Source organism: Elephantulus edwardii, unplaced genomic scaffold (assembly GCF_000299155.1).
Source record: "Elephantulus edwardii isolate Elephantulus edwardi_28Jun2011 unplaced genomic scaffold, EleEdw1.0 scaffold00297, whole genome shotgun sequence".
NCBI classification, from domain to species: Eukaryota; Metazoa; Chordata; class Mammalia; order Macroscelidea; family Macroscelididae; genus Elephantulus; species Elephantulus edwardii.
In genome coordinates, this window is record NW_006400047.1 from 551,007 (window position 1) to 572,574 (window position 21,568).

The 21,568-nt window shown below is 36.4% G+C and overlaps 1 protein-coding gene across 1 annotated transcript in view; it reads right to left on the reverse strand.

Annotated features, from left to right (window-relative positions):
- The window catches only part of HSDL2 (hydroxysteroid dehydrogenase like 2), a 99,944-nt gene that overhangs the window by 29,036 nt on the left and 49,340 nt on the right, over positions 1-21,568 (reverse strand). Inside the window, exons 5-9 of the mRNA XM_006900854.1 lie at positions 12,694-12,857; positions 11,556-11,654; positions 6,482-6,596; positions 1,189-1,292; positions 5-99 (exon numbers count right to left, since the gene is read on the reverse strand). Coding sequence (XP_006900916.1) covers positions 5-99; positions 1,189-1,292; positions 6,482-6,596; positions 11,556-11,654; positions 12,694-12,857 — 577 coding nt within the window. The remainder of the gene's footprint in view (positions 1-4; positions 100-1,188; positions 1,293-6,481; positions 6,597-11,555; positions 11,655-12,693; positions 12,858-21,568) is intronic.

Consider the following 21,568-nt stretch of genomic DNA (forward strand, 5'->3'; position numbering starts at 1 on the left):
CTGTTTTAGGCCATAATGCATTGACTGCAATTTCACCTTTAAATTCTTCTGCCATTCCAAGAACACACATAGACATACCATACTTAGCAATGGTATAAGCTGAAAGAAACCACAAGGAGAAATAGTTTAAAAACAAGCTAACCTGTGAGTATAAACAATGAATTCTTTCTCACTATTTCCTTCCTGCCATTTTTTCCCCCAGAATTCTCTTCAAATAGATAAAGCTGCAAATCTGTATTGAAAGAAGTACAGTAGCAATGTTCCTTAGAAGCCAGGATGAGAAAACTTGATTTTATATTTTTCAGGCATGTTATCAGGAGAGGCTAATACCCTAAAGAGGGACATCCTGCTTGGAAAAGTGGAGGGTTGGTGAAAAAGAAGAAGAGCCTCGGGGAGGGGGGCTGATGAAATGGCTGTAACAATGAGCATAAGCACAACAGAGAGGACAAGTTGTAGATGCTTCCACGCTAAGAAAAATTACAGTAAGAAATGTGTACTGTTCTTTTTAAATAATTACAAAACTCACTTAAAGGCAAACTACTACTGCCAGTTAAACAATAACCAAATAAAGGTTGTGAATTTGTTGAACCAATCAACAGAGCATATTTCAATCTTCTATGGTTTTTCTATTCTAGATACATGCTCAAATCTTAGCAAAGGTTGTTGAAGGATCAATGTCTGAAACAACTATTTCTATGTAATCTTCACACAAATCTTGTTATTTAGATTGCTCTTATTGCTGTGTATAATCAAGCTCATACCAACTCATGGGAACCTTGAAGGACAGAACACAATTACCTCACAAGACTTCCTAGGCTGCAATCTGTTGGAGAGTTTTTCACCATGTTTACTGAGGAATAAGTTACACAAAATAACATATACCTACTTGATTGACTGGAAAAGGATATAAGGGAGCTTGTAGGGTAAAAGAAATTCTATCTTGATTTGAGTATACATTTGTCAAATTCATCAAACTGCATTATTAAGACTTACTCATTTTACTGAATGCAAAGTATATATAAATATTTTAAGTCACAGATAAAAGTTAATTACTTTCCAAAACACTATTAATTTTTCATAGAAAATTTAATGTTGAATGCTAAGAATCAATTTTATTTTATCATAGGTACAGTGATTTAATTAAAAACAAATTAACCAAGAAAGCCATGCCCCTACCCTACCACTTACCACAGTGCTGTTTGAACCATAGTGGATTCAGATTCAGCGGAGGACTGAGATTGAGAATATGAGCAATATTACTCTTTTTCAAATGAGGAATACATGCTTTAGATCTGAAAGCAAAAGAAAACATAAGTTAATAATTTTTAACAACTTTTCCATCTTTTAAAGTTATTATTATTTTTTAAACATTTTTTTTTATTTTATTTTTGTGTGAGTGTACCATCAAATCAGATCTGACTGGTACAGGAGGAGATTGTCCCTTCTTTTCTCGGCAGAGCATCTGGTGGATTCGAACCGTGTGCCTCTGGGATTGTAGTTGCAGCTCCTTGCCACTAGGCCACCAGAGCTCCCCTTAAAGTTATTATTTTAAACCACTTCCATAGAGCAACTGAACTTGCTCTCTAATCTAGTGTACATTTGTTTTGACTTTTATAGAATAAATTTAGAAAAAGCAATAAATTCACACATTTATAAGTTTTGTGCTAAGGTCTGACAGCATGATCTGGTTTGTGAAAATAATAAAGTCTAATACATTAGTCTTAAGCTCAAACGAAGTTATCCTCAACTACAACCTTCCTAAATTCTCCACTTGCCAAAATATACATGTAAATTTCAGTAGTAGTTAATGTACTTGACAGTCATAGTTGTGGTAAATATCATGTGTTCAAGTTACACAAATCTGAGTTAAAAACCCTTCCATCTGCACGCTACCCACCTGGCCTTCAACATGAGTAATTCTACGTTAGGTGCGTTTTTCCCAGGAACAAGTCCTGTCTTCTATATTTTATTAAAAATTCTTAGCACTATGCATAGAAATGAATACCTTTAGTTTAGTAGAACAGTTGTTTATTGAAAACTTACTGTGTGCTGTGAATTTTACTTACTACTCTTATGTGCATCATGTGATTTAATCAGAGGCTGCAAACTCAAAGACCTATAGGGTATTTGAATATAGAAATAAAGTGAGCTAAGCTCTTTGGAGGCAAGAATGATGAGGCTTTGCCTCATAAACTTTGGGCATGTTAGGAGGTGCTATTCCTTGGAGAAGGACATAATGGTGGGAAGGGTGGAGGGTTGGAAAAGGAGAGGAAGAAGATCCTCAACCAGGTGAACTGACACAGTGATTACTGCAATGGGCTCTTGTGTGTCAGGAAGTGTGAGGATGGCACAGGATAGAACAGGTTCAGATCTTTTGTTCACTATGAGTTGTGTTTGATTTGATGACACCTAATAAAAACAATAACAGGCATTAAAAAAAATCAACTGTACCACAACAAGATAAAGGTAAACAATCCAATTGAAAAATGAGCACAGGATATAAACAGACACTTCACCAAAGATGACATTCAGATGGCAAACAAGCACATGAAGAAATGTTCAAAATCCCTAGCTCTAAGAGAGATGCAAATCAAAACAACTATGAGATACCATCTCACCCCAGTAAGAATAGCAAAATTTAACAGAACAGCAAGCAACAAATGCTGGTGAGGTTGTGGAGAAACTGGAACCCTTATTCACTGTTGGTGGAAGTGTAAAATGGTGCAACCACTGTGGAAGGTGGTGTGGCGCCTTCTCAAAAAGTTGCAAATAGAGATACCATTTGACCCAGCAATTCCACTACTGGAAATATACCCCAGAGATCATAACTGACATCCAAGCAGATACATGCACACCTATGTTTATCATGGCTTTGTTCACAATAGCAAGGAGTTGGAAACAACTTAAGTGCCCATCAACAAATGAATGGATAGAGAAGCTGGTATATTCACTAAGCTGCATTGAAAAAACAAGAAACTCATGCAATATTATTCAAAATGGGTGACTCTGGAGGACATTCTGCTGAGTGAAATATCTCAGTCATAAAAGGACAAATATTGCATGGTGCCACTGTTGTAAAACAGGACTGACCTCGGGTTTGAGGGAAGACTGAGAAAGATGGGTTCAATAATGTATACTGCATTGAAACAGATGAGGGAGAGAACTGTTTAAAGGGGATATGTGATTGGGTATTATTGTCATGACAGGTGTATAGAGCGAAGGCTACATGGTGGAGTGGACCTGGGGGGAGGGAATGTAAAACAATGAAATAATTTTTCTTTTATTTTTCAAAGAAAAGAGTGTACTGGGGGCGGGGGAAGGGTGGGCACGGAGAAAAGTACAACAATGAATGGAAATCCAATGATCTGTAAATTTTCATTAAAATTAATAAAAAATATGATTAAAAATAGAGGAAAAAAATTATGTAGATGTGAGCAGTGTTTAGATGGAATTTAAAAATATTATAAATGTGAACTGTATTTCATCTGAGTGTTATTCTCTGTTTAATGAAATAAAGTTGTTTGCTCTTGCAAAAAAAAAAAAAAGAAAAATCAATTGCTTAGAAATAAAATCAAATGCCATTATTAAACTCCTAAAACATATAGCATGACAAAAACAAATATAATACTAGCTAGATATATATTAAATTAAAATTGGAAAAATTTAAGTTAAAATAGAAACATTTCATTAGAAATTTGCCTTTTAAAAGAGGGTAAGAAATCTGTCACCTTTTTTGTTTGGTTCTAAAGAACAATGTTCAGTCTTTCATTTAGAGTTGTAATATGCATTTTGCTGGAAGTTGTATCCAGTTATGTTAAAAAAATAGTTGTTCATAAATGTAAGAACTTTGAAAAATGGTTAGAATCTTTGCATAACATTTGTGGTTTTTATTAAAAGGTATCTGTTAATAGTACTCATAGACCTGTTACTCTAGCATATGTATATTTAGCTTTTAGTACTTTGTTGTTACTATTATTGTGTACTGTAGAGTTGGAACTAATGCACTGCTGCCCCTCCAGTGGGTTTTCAGAGGCAGTTAATCGCACAGGAGGAGACTTCTCATCCTTCACCCGCAGAGCAACTGGTGGTCTCGAACGACAGGCCTTTGGGATTGCAGAGCAGCTTTTTGCCACTAGACCACCAGAGCTCCCCTAGTGCCCTGTATATACATTTCACTCATAGTTCTTCAATCACATAAATCTAATAGGAATGTAATTTAGGGTGTCATTTTCCTGTTTTGGAAAAATTAAGGGTCAGACTGCCCTTGACAGCAGGTTTTCAAAGATACAATTTTATAAGGAATGAGCTAAGAGAAGCATATATTTGTATTTACATTATTCATATCAACTAAAAGGCCAATCCTTGATCCAATCTTTGGTTGAGAACTAAGTGAAGAATTTTCTTTTTTTTTCCCTTCAGGTGCTTTCTTTAAAATTAGAAAATATCTCTTTAGCAGTATGCTGTGGCCACTAACCCTGTTATAGATATGAGTAACACAGTGTGTTGATTATTCAAACCTTGGTAGTTAATTTTCAGTATTAATAACATGCTACATTTTTACCTTTTTTTAGTAAGACTTAACAAACTTAACTCTGCACCCTTGCAGAACATCTTTGTATTACATTTTAATATTGTCAGTAGCACTGTCTACAGTTATAACTTATTTTGACAAGTATATGTTAAATCTTCTTAGACTCTTCTCTGTACTTAGCAAGTCATCTCCTGATGTTGTTCCTGTCACAGGTAATGAGCCTAAAAAATGTTTCAATCTCTTGACATTATATATATATAAAGAAGTAGGTAGTGTATTTATAGCTGTGGCTTCACTATCAGCAACAGAAATTATCACAAAAGATTTATATTTTTTAAATACTGTGCCCTTCTAAGCCTTATTTCAGAATGCTGAGCAGCTGGTTAAATTATATTGTTAAATTTATATGGTTAAGTTTATATTGTTAAATACTTGTACTTACAGTTTGTATCTACATTCAAAATTCTTTCATAAGGTTGCCAGTTGTAAAATTCCATAAGGTCCAGATAATTCACCCCTACCCCCAATGTAACTGTATCACACAGCAGCACTGCTTGTTTCATTTGGGGGAAAACATCCTGCTGAAAAGTGAGTCCTGTTTCTAGTATACTAAGGTTTTTGTTACAATCTTTTCTGCATGCCTGCCATAGTTACTATCATGGTTTGGTTCACTACTGTTAGCATTCAACAGAAACAGATATAGTGGGCATACTGAGTTCATAGAAATATGCCTCAAACCTACAAAGAAGTTTTCACCCACTTAACTTGAACACAATGCCCTCCTGATATATGTTTCATTTTCCCACTTTATACAGAGACACAGATATACAAAATATTTTTACTTCTTTAATCCATGAAAAAACAATGCAAGCAGAATAACAATGCAATTTTTCTGTTTGACCTCAGCATCCAAATGACAATGAAACTCAGGACCCATTTAAGGAAGCAGATTTTGTAGCTAGCTTCTACCAGAAAAGAAGGCTACCTGAAGAAGCCAGATTTCTCTGCTTTTCAGGAAAAGCCAGAAATCTAGATTTTTAATGTAAGTATCTAATGAAATTTTGAATGTAGGTAATCAATCAAAACAAATTTGTTAAACATTTCCAGGATCAAGTATTACAGACAAAACCAAATCTGAGGGCAAGATTTAGTTCTTCAATGTAAGAAATTCCACATTTAACCTTCATAATCATCCTTACGACAGTCTATTTCATCCTCCTGATTTTATACCTCAGGAAACTGACTCTTCCAGAGAGTAAGCTACTTGTTCAAAGTCACAAGTTAGCAAGTTATGGAGGGTAGAAATGGTGCTGCTAGCCTCATAGCTACCCATAGGATAACGGCAGGGTTTGAAGGTATACAAACAATAAATAAATGGAAAAATTGAAAAACAGACTGTGTGATTAATCCAGAGTAGGTTATATTCTCTTTAATTCTATATAGTGCACTTCTGATAATGCCCCCAAGAGAGTATTATCCTTTTTGTCAGTCATAGTAAACTAAGATTCCCAAGAACTTCATGCTATTTCTAAAACTTGAGAAATGTTTGTTTGTTTTGTTTTCCTGATTTTCTTTAATTCAGTTGCCATCTTACATGATACACTAACTTGAGAAATTTTAAGGAAAAAAAAAAAGCAATACTCACTAGGTTGGTAAGAAAAAGACAATAAATGACAATGGTATGTATATATGTTTTATGGCTGCAAATATATGAAAACGCTCACGCTACATGTTAGTCTTTATTATGTACACAGAGAAAAAGTACTCTGAATAATCTAAAATATTATTTTTGTAATAGCTTAATATCTTTTTTTTTAATTTTTTTTAGCTTAATATCTTTAAAATTAAGGGATTGACTAGATTTCAAAATACTAAATTGGTTCAGATCTTTACCACTGAATTCTCTGAGAAAACATTACAGCAAACCTCCACCTCTTCTTTTTAACTTACGTAAGGTAGGTGCCTCTGGTATTGACATTCATCATCAAATCCACTCTCTTTGTAGGTGTTTCCAATGTGTTGGTCAAGCTAATAGCACTGGCATTATTCACCAAAATATCAATTCCTGTTTTTGAAAGAATCAACTTCATTTTATTATTACTTTATCATAAAAGGAAATAAAAACATTACTAATTTATCACAAAAAGAAATACTTTTGTTCACTATAAAATCCTCAGCTTATCTGCTTCAATTTGATTTATTCACAAATGTCTTTTTTATATGACTAAGCAGTATGTCAATGCAAGACTCAGTAGCCATTCTAAAACAGCATCCAAATGCTGTTTTCACTGGCATAGTTGTTGCTGTTAGGTGCTGACAAGTCTAGTATGATGCATAATAATCCATAATAATTCATAATGAACAACAGATCTGAACCCTGTCCAATCCTATGTCATCTTCAGCGTCTCTGACATATTTAAGCTGTGAATTACCAATTACTGTAAAAAAGACCTTTCTTTGCTTATTTTTTATGGTTTGTAGCTTTTATCCTTATCTGTTCTATTTTTCTCTCCTGATCTTCCCTCCCTGTCTTTCAGATCCTTGAGTCAATTTCCTTTTCTTATAGCATCTTTTCAAGGCCTGCCTTCCTCCCCAGAACACCAAGGTCTGTTACTTAAAGGAAAGAGCTCCTTTTTGGGTCTTGGGAACTGTCAAAAAGAAAAGAGACGTAAGGTTTCAATCCTAGGAAAATCATCAAAGAAGATAAAGTTTGCTTTGGTGACCCATAACTATTGCATATTTCATCCAATCACAAATGTAACAAATTATATGATTAGTGAAGAAAATGAAATAAAAATATTAAAACCGAAAAATTACATCTAACATTTTTCTGTGTTTCTGTGTAGTCTTGATAACTATTCTTTTCATAGGGCACTTAATATTCCAAGTTGAAATATAACAATTTATCTACTCTTCTTCTGCTGGGATTAGACTTTAGAAATGAACCACTTTCTCATCCTTTTTACTTTTCTACAGCCTTCTCAATATGTTAGTTATAGTTTAAATAAAGTTACTAAAATACTTAGTATCCCTTTCTCATATATAGTAATACTATAAAAATATTGATCATGTGCTAATCTTTCAGTTTCCACATCATAAAACACAGAGTTTGTGATGAAAATACATTCTTAGAGTCTTTGGATTCAACTACATTATATTTTATAGCTTTATTAAAACAAACTCAAACTTAAGCAACCACCTGTATATAAATCTGAGACAAGTTCTAGGCCCTGTGAAATAAAACAAGTCAGAATGAATAAATGGTCTTTGACTTATTACCAGTTTCTGTTCTGATGGTTCAGTTGTAAGCAAAGCACTTAATTTCTTTTTCTGTTTTCACACTTATTGTCTTATTATTAGTATCTTTAGAGATCGTACTTTTATTTGTCATTGATACAATAATAAGATATTTAGTATCTTTAGAAATATGGCCTTCATTTGTCATAAACATTACATATAAACTTCCATGTATATTTGAATACGTACATTTAAAAAACCCACAAAGATCATAAAAATAAATGTGCAATTTAATGTAACTCAATTATGTGGTGAGTCAGGGACTGGCTACAATGAAGACAGTGATAGCTGCCTTCACAGGTGACAAAGACCAGTTAGAACATTTTTTAAAATTCAGTACATGCTTCTCAATTCATAAAGCTAGGCTGTTCAACCACAATATAACAAGGTAATAAACAAGAGGCTATGTTTACACAAGGCACTTTGTTAAAGCAAGAGAGACAAGGAAGATAATGTCTATGAAATGAAGTAGCCAGTTGAGAGCAGAGCAAACCAAATCTAGGTGTGAGATGCTGGACTGGTGGATCTACATATAAACACCACCTGTATAGAATTACTATACTCAGGGAAATAAAGCCAGTTAAGATGGAGAAAATCAATGGTGCTTTTTGCAAATCCAGAATTTAGTGACTTCTCTCTCACTACAGGATAGGAGGTAAGAAGTACATTAGCAAAGTACACATGTGAGCCTGAGAAATGAGCAGAACTTATGTTGAATTTGATTAATGGTCTTTTTCTAGGATAAAGAAAAACAATTTTATCCAATTTAAAAGGTAGGTTAAAATTTCTAAACTCAGTCAGGATAAATAAGATGAAATGAGGAATAATAGCAGAAAAGGATAAGCAAAAGACTCATACATGGTGCCTATTGGAGAGAGGGGAAAGAAGTTTTTTTGTCTGATGCACTGTTGTTGTGATGCACCAATGAGTAGGAACCAACTCACAGCTGACTCTCCTGCAGGTTTTCAGAGGCAGGAAATTGCACTTGAAAGAAGGCCCATCTTCCTGTGAAGGAGTTGGTGGATTCGAATTGTGTGCCTTTGGGACAACAGTGCAGCTCCTTACCACCAGACAACCATAGCTTATTTAAAAAAACAAAACAAAAAAGAAAAAACAAGCCAAAATACAAAACAACCAAACAAATAAAAAAATATTCTGCCTTTGAGTCTGAACCAACTCATAGTTGATCTTCCTGTCTTGGGTTACCAAGGCTGTAAATCGCATGAGAGGAAGACTGCCCATCTATCTCTCACAGAGCTACTTATAGATTTGGACAGCCTTGGAGCTGCTGGTGGATTGAAATCACCAGAGTGAGGCAGTCCTTGTGTTAACAGCATACTTCATTACCAAGTAGGCCACTAAAGCTCCCCTACTTACTCAAGGGCTGAAAAACTTGACGGGTAGGAAAGGCAAGGTGCTCGAGAGTACCAAAACACCCCGAGGCAAAGGTTTGAAGGCATCAACTGTTCAGAATTTGGTAAAGGTGAACTAAAGTCAAGTCTCTCTTAAAGGCAGAATTCAAAGGTCTATTGAATTCAAGAGCAGAAATCTATAGCAGTAACAACCACAATATGTGACAATATGGAAGGAAAACAAAACTAACAAAAAATAAACTCTTTGGATTTCTGCAGAAAAGAACATAGGGGCAAAAAGTTTAGGTTATAAATTATCTGTATAAATAGTGTCCACCCTGATTAGAAGAGAGTAGAGTCACTCAATGGAGTCTACTCTTAACTCCTCACTGGATAGCAGGAAAACAGAACTTAATAGGGAAACAGAAAGAAAAAAAAATTTAAATATATTAAAGGGGACAATAAGGGGGACAGAGAGAAAACTTAGGAAAAACTTTAAATAGAGGCAACTCCACCAAAATTAATAACTTTAGCAAGAATACAGGAATGTTTTCAGAGAGATGAAGGAAGAGTTTCAACTTTGAACTTTAAGTTCTCTGTGGCAACAAAAGGAGGAAGAAGTAATCTATGGGATGTTAATTTCTCTGTGTTGTTGATAACCATCAAGTCAGAACCAACAGCTGACCTTCAGAGTAGTTTTCAGAGGCAGTTAATCACACCGGTGGAGACTTCCCATTCTTCTCCTGCAGAGCAGCTTGTGGATTCCAATCATGTGTGTCTGGGATTACACCACAGCTTCTTAACACTAGGCCACCAGAGCTCCCTATTTGTGGTGTAGGACCTAATTCTAACTTCTCTGTAGGATCTCAATATTGAAGTAGTGGTAATTTACATGTTGATGCACAGGCATGTATTACTGGGCTTTGGTGTCATGTAATGTATAATACGCAAATATCAAATGAACTAGGTTGAAAAACACAGCTAGAAGAAGAGAAATTAAACAGGAGGTGAACAGCATGGCCTTGGGCATATTTAACTAATATTCTCTCTGACCCCTTTCAGAAGTTTCTTGAGACAATGTTACGCAACAGCTGAATTACTGCTATTAGTGGAATCAGAAAAAAGTAAAACTTGAGGAAGAGCTTAGATAAAGGTGGTGGATCTGATGGTCTCATTCTTCAGGGACGAGAAATTCACCAGTTGATCAATAGGAAGGACTACAACAGAAAGAATATAGGCAATCCCTATCACCTTCTCCATTTTGTTCCTCCCTCAAAGGAACCACGTTAGTATGGTGAGATTCTAGGGCATAAATCTTGGCTACGTTCCAGTATTTGGAGTCCCTGGATAAAAAGCCAATCATATGACTGTGTTTCTCTGTCCCTTCTCTTCTATATATATGACTGTTAAAAAAAAAAAAAGTACTTCTGTAATCTCTCTTTTTACATTTTTTTTTAAAAATATTACTTTGACAAAAGCTGCTAGCCACTGCTAAGATTGTGAATTTAAAGGAGATGCTCAACTTAACATCAAAGCCCTGGGTTCTAGTTTAACACACTATAGCACTCTATGAGGCCTTAACAGTACAATGAAGCACTATTTTGCTTCCCATCTGCCAATGTCTCTCATATGCACATACAGTCCCTGCAACAGCATGGAGAAAGAGTGGTACTGGTTTGCACAGGATCTGGGCAAGCCTAAATGCCTGGCCATCAAAGCTTTATGCAGCCCCTTTTAGAAGTATATTGATTATTGTTGTTATGTACTATAACGTTAGAACTGACTCATAGCTGACCCTTCAGTGGGTTTTCAGGGGCAGTTAATCACACAACAGGAGATTACCCATCCTTCTCCTGTAGAGAACCATATGCCTTCAAGATTGCAGTGCAGCTTCTTGCCACTAGGTCACCAGAGCTCCCTGATTTGGGAGATAAATACTAAGACTTAAACTATTTGGCTGGAGTAGGGAGTTTCTTTTTTTTTTTTTTTTTTAAAAATGTTTCTTTAAAAAAAAATGTCTGTTGAGGTCAGAGTGTAAAATATTTTGAATGCCAATAAGATATCTGCACTTTACCCAGATAAAAGAGTTATGAGAGCTGGAGAGATGTAAGTGGATGGGACCTGGGGACCACTTGGTTAGGTGTATGCAATTGTTAAGGTTCTAATTTTATTTTGTGTGATGGATTTGCAAATAATACTAAAAAATTTCTAATAAAAAGAAAAATCATCGGATGGTATGATCTGATGTTTCTGTATGAACAAATACTCAGTTCTGGTAATATTCCAAAGTTTAATAAAAATCTCAGTTTCATTAATATCTAGTTATAACTACATTTTACCCAATTTCAGTAACAGTTTTAGAATTAAGGCACTACCTCCAAATTTCTGGACTGCTTTCTCCACTGCATCACTGATTTGCTGTTCATCTCTCACATCAACAATACATGGCAAGGCTTTTCCTCCAGCTGCTTCAACTACAAAGGGCAAACAAACAAAAGGGCACTAAAGCATTCAATGTTACTTTTAATTGGGTAGAACAGTTAAAAGGGAAGGGGAGTACAATTTTCCTAAAATCAACATAAACAGATACATCTTACAATCACTAAGTGATTCAACCCTGAAAAGTAGGAACAGATTAACTACCTCATCTAACTTCAGACTGGCCAGGCCAATTCTATTAAAAAACCAAAAGATATTAATTTCATATATATATAAAAGGCAAGTGATCTAAAAAACTCTTATCACTATGAAACATTTAAAAAAATAAACAAAAATTAAAGAATAATAAAGTAACCTACCATGACCCTACTGCCTGCCTTAAATGATTGCTGATATTTTGCCAGGTATTTCTACATTTTCCCAATTTTTACTGGTACATTTTAAAACAAAGGTCAGTTGTTACTTCACTCATACATAGTTAATGTTTCTCTCTAATATAACCACAGTACTATTATCAGAACTAGTAAAACTAGCAATATCAGCTAACGTCAGCTAAAGTTGCATTTTAAACCATAAAATTTTTCTCTTGGGACTCTGTCTCCTGACACAGCCTTGAAGTAAGCACTCAATACATGTTTCTGAGTTTTAAGTATTAGAACAAGACTTACAAACAGTCTAGAAAAGATATAACATGAAAAGCTTTTCCAAAGTGTTTACATCATTTACTCTTCGGATTCTGTCTCCACTACCATCCTCTTCCCTAATCCCCATCCAAGAACCACTGCACTTGTAACAGAATTTTTAATGGGAGTCCCTCTAATCACTCAAAGGTGTTGACGACAACAACAACAACAAGAAAAAAGGTTCCAAAACCACTGCTTTAAAGTGACAAAGAATAAACGCTTACTTCCTTAATTATAAAATTATCTTAGGGTAACTTTGATATAACTATGCATCATCTCAACAGTAGTGGATATGTTGGGTTCATACAGCTACAACTAAATTGTCCAGCAAACTCATTCTACGTTAAAACCAGTGTGAAGAGGTTTTTGGAAATTGTGTAGTCTCACTCACTTTCTTCAGCAGCAGTATAGATTGTGCCTGGAAGTTTGGGGTGTGCCTGGGTTGTCTTCGCAGCAATGACAATATTTGCTCCATCCTTTGCTGCTTTTAAGGCAATAGCTTTGCCAATGCCACGGCTTGCCCCCGTGATGAAAACTGTACATCCCGCTAGTTTCCTGTAACAAAACAAACGTGATCTTATAAGAAACTTCAGTATTTTATTTACTAGCCAATATCATACAAATGTTGGAAATAACTCAGCACAATATGTATGTTGTTTTTGTTGTTTTAATCAGGAACTCAAGCACATTTTTAATACACATTGACTCTTCTTCCATGAAACATTACTTGAACCTCATTCACTAATCTGATAGCTAATAAAGTTTCTGTAATCCCACTGTACAGTATTTACAGATTACTTACTACAACTACTGGTTGCCAGCCATACAAGGATTTGGTAAATCTGCTTCAATGTTGCGTACATCTTTAAGAGAAATAAGTAATTAATAAAATAAATGATAAACTATTTCCATGGAAAAACTGAGAACAGAACTTATTTCTGAGTTGGTAAGACTATGAGTAAGCTTTGCTCATATTATTTATAGTTTTCATTACTGTTCAAAGTTTCTACAATGATTGCATATCACTTAAAAAATAATCCCAAACCAAACAATTATTCAGTTAATGCTCACCATTAGTATAACACATATTTCTAGCTATTTTGGGGGAAAATTTTCCTTTGAGGGAGAAAAATGTTTATAGGGATTTAAGAAACTAAAGCTTATTTTCTCTTTACAGGTTAACAGCCTAGGCTTTTATTTATGCTGGCTGGATAAAAAGTAAAAGTTGTAAGGCTGTTTACTAACCTGACTTCATGAAATATCATAATTTTTTTACCTTTTAACCTGACATATAGCTATCAACTGCAAATATTGTTTTAATTATATGGTGTTGTTGTTTGTGTGTGTCATGGAGTCAGAACCAACCCATAGCTGACTCTCCAGTGGATTTCCTGAGGCAGTAATCACAAGAGAGAAGACTGTCCATCCTTCTCCTGTAAGAGCAGCTACTAGATTCGAACTGCGTGCCTTCAGGATTGCAGTGTAGCTTCTTACCAGTAGGCCACCAGAGCTCCCTGTATTACAATTGTTGTTATGTGCCGTCAAGCCACCTGTGACTCATAGCGACCCTATGTACAACAGCCCTAAACACTGACTGCTGACACATCTACCCCCATTACCCCCGTCACTGAATCAATTCATCTCATTGAGGGTCGTCCTCTCTTGCACTGTCCAAGCATCACATCCCTCTCCCAGGACAGGTCCCACCTTGAAACATGTCCAAAGTATGTCAGACAAAGTTTCAGAATCCTTGCTTCTAAGGAGCAGCCTGGTCTCACCCTCTCTAGGACAAACCTGTTTGTTCTCCCAGCAGACCATGGTATTTTCAATACTATTCTCCAGTACCACAGCTCAAAGATGTCAATTCTCTTTCTATTATCCTTAGTCATTGTCCAGTCTCTGATGCATAGCAAATAACTGCAAAGACTATGACCTGAATGAGGCACGCCTTAGTCTCCAGACTGTGCTATGAAATTTCTGTAAGAGGGAGTCCCTACATTAAACATGAACAATTCCTAACGATGTCTTTAATGGTGAGTCAGATCAAGTGCATATAGTTCTTATTTTGCTTTACTTTAATGTGAGAAAAGTATGAAAGGCTTTCGAATGACTTAAAACCTTCAGTATTAAGTGAGGACAAATTTATAGGGAGCTCCAGTGGTCTAGTGGATAAGGAGTTGGATGGCCAACCCAATAGCACACGATTCTAATCCACAGCTGCTCAGGAATTTGACTACAAAGCAGCAGGAATTAATGTATTTTAGGTTGTTTTTTGGGTTTTTTTTTTAACAGAAGTACATTAAATAGCCACCTGAAAACCCAAAAGCAGTGAAGTTAATTCTGGCTAATCTCATTGCTGTGGATCAGAACCAGCTCACAGCTGGCTCTCCAGCAGGTTTCCGAGGCTGTGAATTGCACGGGAGCTTGTCTGCCTTCCTCCCTCGGAGCAGAACCCCCAGCAGCAGCCTAATTCCCTAATGAAGAAGCCACGAAACCTTCCTATTCTCATAGTAACTTTATAAGAAACACTCAAAAATCAGTAATTGAGAACACAGTTCTACTATTACATGCTTGAGTTTGCTATCAGTCAAGAGTCAACTTGAAGGTAGTGAGTTGTGACACTTGATTGTTCTTGTTGGCACTTGATTGTCTCATTGTTGGCAATGGCACAAAAGATAAGTACGTCAGTTTTAACTCCTTTGCCCAAAGATAATGGGCAATAAATCTTCTTTTAGATTACATATGACTATCTGAAATGAGACTTACTGGTTTCTCCTAAAACTTGTTTAGTTGACTCCAGAACCTTGGGGCATAGCTGAGGTCAATTCTTCACCTGTCTCACCTTGTTACTTGAAGTCCTGTTGACAGAACCTTTATTTAAATACTTTATGAGACAAAGTGGATAGATTTGGTCCTGATATCTGTTGATCATATTAATCTGAGAAGTTAATGGAGTAGCACTATATTGTTAAGTGACAGTGAGTTGACTGCTACCCACAGCAAATCTTTGTAAATCAGAATGGAGTACTACCCAGTCCTGCACCATCCACCTACTGTCCCAGCCACTGTGTCAATCCATCTTGTAGAGAATCTTCTTTTTCTCGGACCCTGTACTTTACCAAGCATAGTGTCTTTCTCCAAAGGCTGGATCCTCTTGATAATCAGCCCAAAGTTTGGCCAAAAACAATTGAGAGGTAAGCTGCTAGGAGAAATATTAGCATTCTTCTTGCTAGGTATGCCAAAGATGCAATTAGATGACCCTCTCTGCCTTGGCTGTCATTCAGGAGGCTGCTGAATGAGGTAATTTCTCCCTCTGGAGAAAAAAAAGACCTGCTCTAAAAAAAAAAAAAGGAGATCCCTAAATCCAGAATTTTTCAATTGCAATACAAAACTTGTGCATGCACAGCATCCACTTGTCCCCCTTTATGTTGCTCCACAGCACTTAGGAGATGGAAGACCTACAAGCTGATGTCTGTGTACCTTGCTGTGCTATAAGTATCAATGTCTCCTGCCTCTAATCCAGGAGTCTCACGTCTTCTGCCAGCATCCAATAGCAATAAGCTAGCTTATTTGCTTGGAAATAGAGAAAAATCAGTCTTTAACAGATACATTCAATACTGTACCAGAATAAATGTTTTCCAGGTGTCCGTTAACAGAAGTTCTGGTGGCCTCATGCATAAGGAGTTGCACTATCAATCAGAAGTCAGGTGGTTTGAATCCACCAGCTGTTCTATGGGAGAAAGAAGAACGATCTCCTCCTGTGGCCTCTGAAAACTCACTAGACGCTGACTTAGAAGTTGGTTCACTCTCTACAGCAATGAGTTAGTTAGTTTAACATGTTTAGTGAGTTTCCTCCCATGGATTACATCTCAACACCAAGAGGACAAAACTCGTCACCACTGGACTGCAATATCATCACAGATAAAGACTGAAATTGTCAATGATTTTCTCTTGCTTGGATCCACAATCAATACCCTTGGTATTAGCAATCAAGAGATCTGGAGACACATAGCATTGGGAAAAACTGATGTCAGGGACCTCTCCAAAGTCTTCAAGCACAATGATGTTCAGTCTAAAGACCAAGGTTTTCCTGATTCATGCCACAGGAGATGAATCAATGCCTTTGAGTTGTTGTATGGGAGAAGAGCGCTGAATAGTCCATGACTATTGAAAGAATAAATAAACAGGTATGTCTTGGAGAAAGTGAAACCAGACTAGCATTTGGAGGCAAGTATAATGAAGCTTCACCTCACATACTTTATGCATGCTGTAATGAGAGGCTATTCTTCTGAAAGGCACATAGTGCTTGGAAAGGCAGAGGGTCAGTGGAGAAGAGGCAGGCCCTCAGCAAGATGGATTGACACAGTTACTCCAGTAATGGGATCAAGTTTGTTGGAGATAATGAGGATGGTTCTGGATAGGACAGGATTCAGATCTGTTTGTTGTTCATAGGGTCATTATAAGTCATACTTGACTCAATGGTACTTAACAACAACATTCTTATTTTAGGGAGCTCTGATAGCATAATCTGAAGGGAACTCAGGACAAGGCCTCCTCTAAATCTAGTTTGAATTTCTGACAGTTCCTTGTCAATGTACAGTTCTAGTAATTTTCTAATAATCTTTGATGAGACTTTACTTGCAAGTTATATTAATTACATTATTCAATAAGTTCTGCACTCTGTGGGATCACCTTCTTTATTTAATGAGAACAAATGAGTTATCTCGTCTTCCAAATTTCTTGAAACAGACTAGTGAACATGTCCAGGGCTGCATGTTTGCAGAAACACTACAGTTGGTACTCCATTAATTCTTGAGGCCTTATTTATTTCATTTTTGCCAATGCCTGCAGCACAGCTTGGACTTCTTCCCTTACTCTAGTACCATTGGTTTTTGTTCATATGCTTCCTGAAATGGTTCAGCATTAACCAATTCTTTTTGATACAGTGACTCTATGTATTCCTTCCATCATTTCCTGATCTTACCTCTATCATTCAATATTTTGCCCAGTGTCAAGTCAGTTTCCATAATTACAATGCTTCTTTGTTTGCTCAAGACTTTGTGATTTACATAAAAGCTTATACAGTAGATTAGTTTTCTTTCCAATAATTCATACACATTTTGTTAATGGCATTGAGTACAAAGTACAATAGCTCTTTCCCCACTTCCTTCCTGTGATTCTAGTTTCTATTGGTATTTCTAGAATCTCCCTGTCCTCTGGGTTTTTACATCCTGAGCCTTTATTATCCTTTTAATGATTGTTAAGATTCATGGCAAAATTTACTTTTCTATTCATAACACAATTGGCAGTTTTTCTCTTTTTTTCCTGTTTAGTCTGTTAGAGCTGAACTGGTACTAAAGGAAGGTCAAGCTGTGCTGCAGACATTGGCAAATAGATAGATAGATAGATAGATAATAAGTAAGTAAGGTCTCTAGAGTTATAATGGAATACCAAGTGCAGTGTTTCCACAAATATGCAGTCCTGGACACGCTCACTAGTCTGCTTCAAGAAATTTGGAAGACTTTCTGTGATGATGAGAAGACCATCTGGCACTTTCTTAAAAAATTGGAAATAGACATATCACTTGACCCACAATTCCACTACTGGGAATATCCTAAAGAAACCTGAGCCACAACTCAAACAGATGCATGCATACCCATGTTTATTGCTGCATTACACACAAAAGCAAAGAGATGGAAGCAATCCAAATGCCCAACAACAAATGAATGGACAGAGAAACTATGGTACATTCACACAACGGAATATTATGCAACACTGAAAAACAATAAACTCAAAGTGTTACACAATATGGGGGAGCCTGAGTGAAATATTAGGCTCAGTGAAATATCTCAGCCACAAAATGACAAATACTGTATGACACCACTGTTATAAAACAGGACAGATGGGGGTGGAGTGGGCAGAGAATGGGAAAAGAGTGCCCAGAAAACAAACACTGCGTAGAACTGATGAGGGGATGAACTGTTGGAAAGAGATATATAATTAGGTATTATATGTATGACAATAATCTGGAACAAGGGGTGCACTGCTGAGTGAGCTTGGAGGGGGCAGGGGAGGAAGGAAAGAATGTGCAGCAAAAGAGAAAAATTAGAAATTTTAAAAAAGTTAACTGAGGGAGTATAACGGAGGAAAATACACAACAATGAATAAACAAAAATCCAACTTTTCTGTAAACTTTTGTTAAAGTCACAATAAAATAAAGTGAAAAAGAAAAATAAAATGCTCCCTATATGTTGTATGCTTAATACAGGGAACACAAGTCTTGAAATATAATTAGTGGGCTTGAAAGCCTTGATTCTGAATTTTTATAGTCATATGTAGCCAATAGTGAGGTAACCACTTCGGGCAAGGTATGTTGTGGGGTGCTGTAGAGTCAGAACTGACCCATAGCTGACCCTCCTGCAGGTTTTCAGAAGCAGTTAGTCACATGAGAGATTGCCCATCCTTCTCCCACAAAGCAGCTGGTGGCCTCTACCTCGTGCCTTCTGTATTGCAGCACAGTTTCTTGCCATTTAGGCAACCAGAGCTCCCTAGACAAAGTATGAATTTATCAATATTAAACTTTTCACAAAATCAATCATCATTTTAATTGAATCTATTGTTAACTCTTTTCATTTCTTCGCATCTTTATTTCCTTCCTTCTACTTATCTTAAGGGAGCACTGGTGGCTGAGAATAGGGTTTACTGTCAACCCAAAGTCATGTGGTTCGAATCCATCAGCTGCTCAGTGATCCCTACTCTTCTCAATGTTAGCCATAACTTGCTATGATCCACACAGTCAAGGCCTCTGCATAGTTGAAAAAGCATAAATAGACATTATTCTGGTATTTTTTACTTTCAGTCATGAGCCTTACTTCTGTAAGGTGTCTGAGAATTAAGACTTGTTTTATGATCTAGTATGTTGTTTTGTGGCACCAAGTCAAGCCAATCTTCTCCTATGGAGTAGGATTTGAACCATGTGCCTTTAGGATTGCAACGTAGCTTCTTATCACTGACCTAGCATAAGAATGTGTATTCTGGTATTGAATGAATTCTTGTACAATGTCTATAGATCAGCTAGTTGACTCCCATATCTTTATTTCTTTTCTCTCTACTTATCCTATTAATTAATAAAAGAAGAAAAACAAAATCCCTAGCTATCTATTGTTGATTTGTCCGTTTTTTATTTAAACTCTGATGGGTTTTGTTCATTTATTTTAGTATTCTTCACTATAAATTCAACCTCAGACCTCTTCCTTTCTCTCTCTCATCCCCTATCTTACCTCATTTCTTTTATAGTAAGAAACCTGGATTTCTTTTTTTTCTTTTAATTTCTTTTTTTTCTATAATTATATTTTATTAATTTTCATAAACATTTACAGAGATTTTGGGTTTCCATTCATTCACCGCTGCACCATTCTCTCCACCCTCCTCCCAGTTTGTTCTTGTCCAAATGCCACAGTGCTTGTCAAAGCCAGTTCTGACCAATCTTCTGACCAATCTTCGTCACTGTGTCCTTTGCCATTCCCTATCACTCCTCCCTGAGAGAGACTTCACCCTGAGTCATAAGGAAAAGGGGATGGCGTATTCTCTTAGCTACTTCCTGCTGATAAGGGACGCTGTGGGTTTCAGGGTGAAGATCTTCTCTCACTACTCTAAAGGGCCTCTTTGGCAGTAGGAAACACATAGACTATTATGGAGATTGATTTTGGAATTTAGATGCACTCTTATTGATTGTGCTTGGCCATACATGTTCATATCCTTGAAGATGTATCATGGGGGTGTTGCAACCTAGAAGACACAAATTTGACTAACAAGTTATAAGTACATGAGTCAAAAATTATGGAAAAGTAAAAGAAAAGATTCTTTCATTGTTCCACAAACCCCCCCCCCAGGTCCCCTCCACCATGCAGCCCTCGCTCTAGACTCCTGTGATAACAGAAACACCCAGTTATATATCTCTTTTAAACAGTTCCCTCCCTCCTCCGCCTCAGTGCAGCACACATCATTGAACCCATCTTACTCAGTCTCTCCCCAACCCCAAGGACAGTCCCATTCTACAACAGTGGCATCATGTAATATTTGTCCCTTTGTGACCGGGATATTTCACTCAGCATAATGTTCTCCAGAGTCAACCATTTTGAATAATATTGCATGAGTTCCTTGTTTTTTAATGCAGCATAGTATTCCATTGTGCGAATATACCACAGCTTCTCTACCCATTCGTTTGTTGATGGGCACTTAGGTTGTTTCCAAATCCTTGCTATTGTGAACAAAACCGCAATAAACATGGGTGTACATATATGTGCTTGGATGTCAGCTATGGTCTCTTCAGGGTATATTCCCAGTAGTGGAATTGCTGGGTCAAATGGTATCTCTATTTGCAACTTTTTGAGAAAAGAACCTGGATTTCTGATGTAAGTATATGTATTCATTTGCCTTGTTAACAACTAAGTTCAATGTTCTTTTCCAGGTTTTTTTTTTGTCTTCAGAACAAATCTCTCTGAAACTGTGCAGTAAAATTACTATGTTAAAAAAAATCACTTGAATTAGCTCTTGTGCTCAGTAACTTTTTTTTATAACACATTTTACATAGTTTATTTATGTGGGCACTCAATTTTAGTTTTTCTCTTTCCTCTTATCTTTAGTGGGAAATGGTGTGCATGTTAGAGAGCGAGAGAGAGTGTGTGTGTGTGTGTGTGTGTGTGTAATTGAAATGGACACTCAGAGAAGTCTTCCTCTTAATCTGCAATAGTTCATTAAATTCTGGTTTATCTTTTTTTTAAAGAATATATGAACAAGGAACTCATGAAATATTATACAAAATGGGTGATCCTAGAGGACATGCTGCTGAGTGAAATATCTGCCACAAAAGGACAAATACTTCATAGGGCCACTGTTGTAAAATGGGACTGACATCAGGGTTGAGGGAAGACTGAGAAAGAGGGGATATGTTCACTGCATTGAAGTAGACAAGGGAGAGAACTGTTCAAAAGGGATTTATGATTAGGTATTTTGTCATGACAGTACTCCAGAACGAAGGCTGCACAGTGGAGTGCACTCGACTTGGGGCGAGGGATTGTATAACAATGAAAGAATTTTTCTCTTACTTTTCAAAGAGAAGAGTGAATTGGGGGGAAGGGTGGGCAAGGAGAAAAATGCAACAATGAATTAATAGAAAACGTAAGTCTCTGTAAACTTTCATTAAAATTAATAAAAAAATATAATATATATTTTGTATCTGTATGTGGGTTTGAAATTCTCCCATA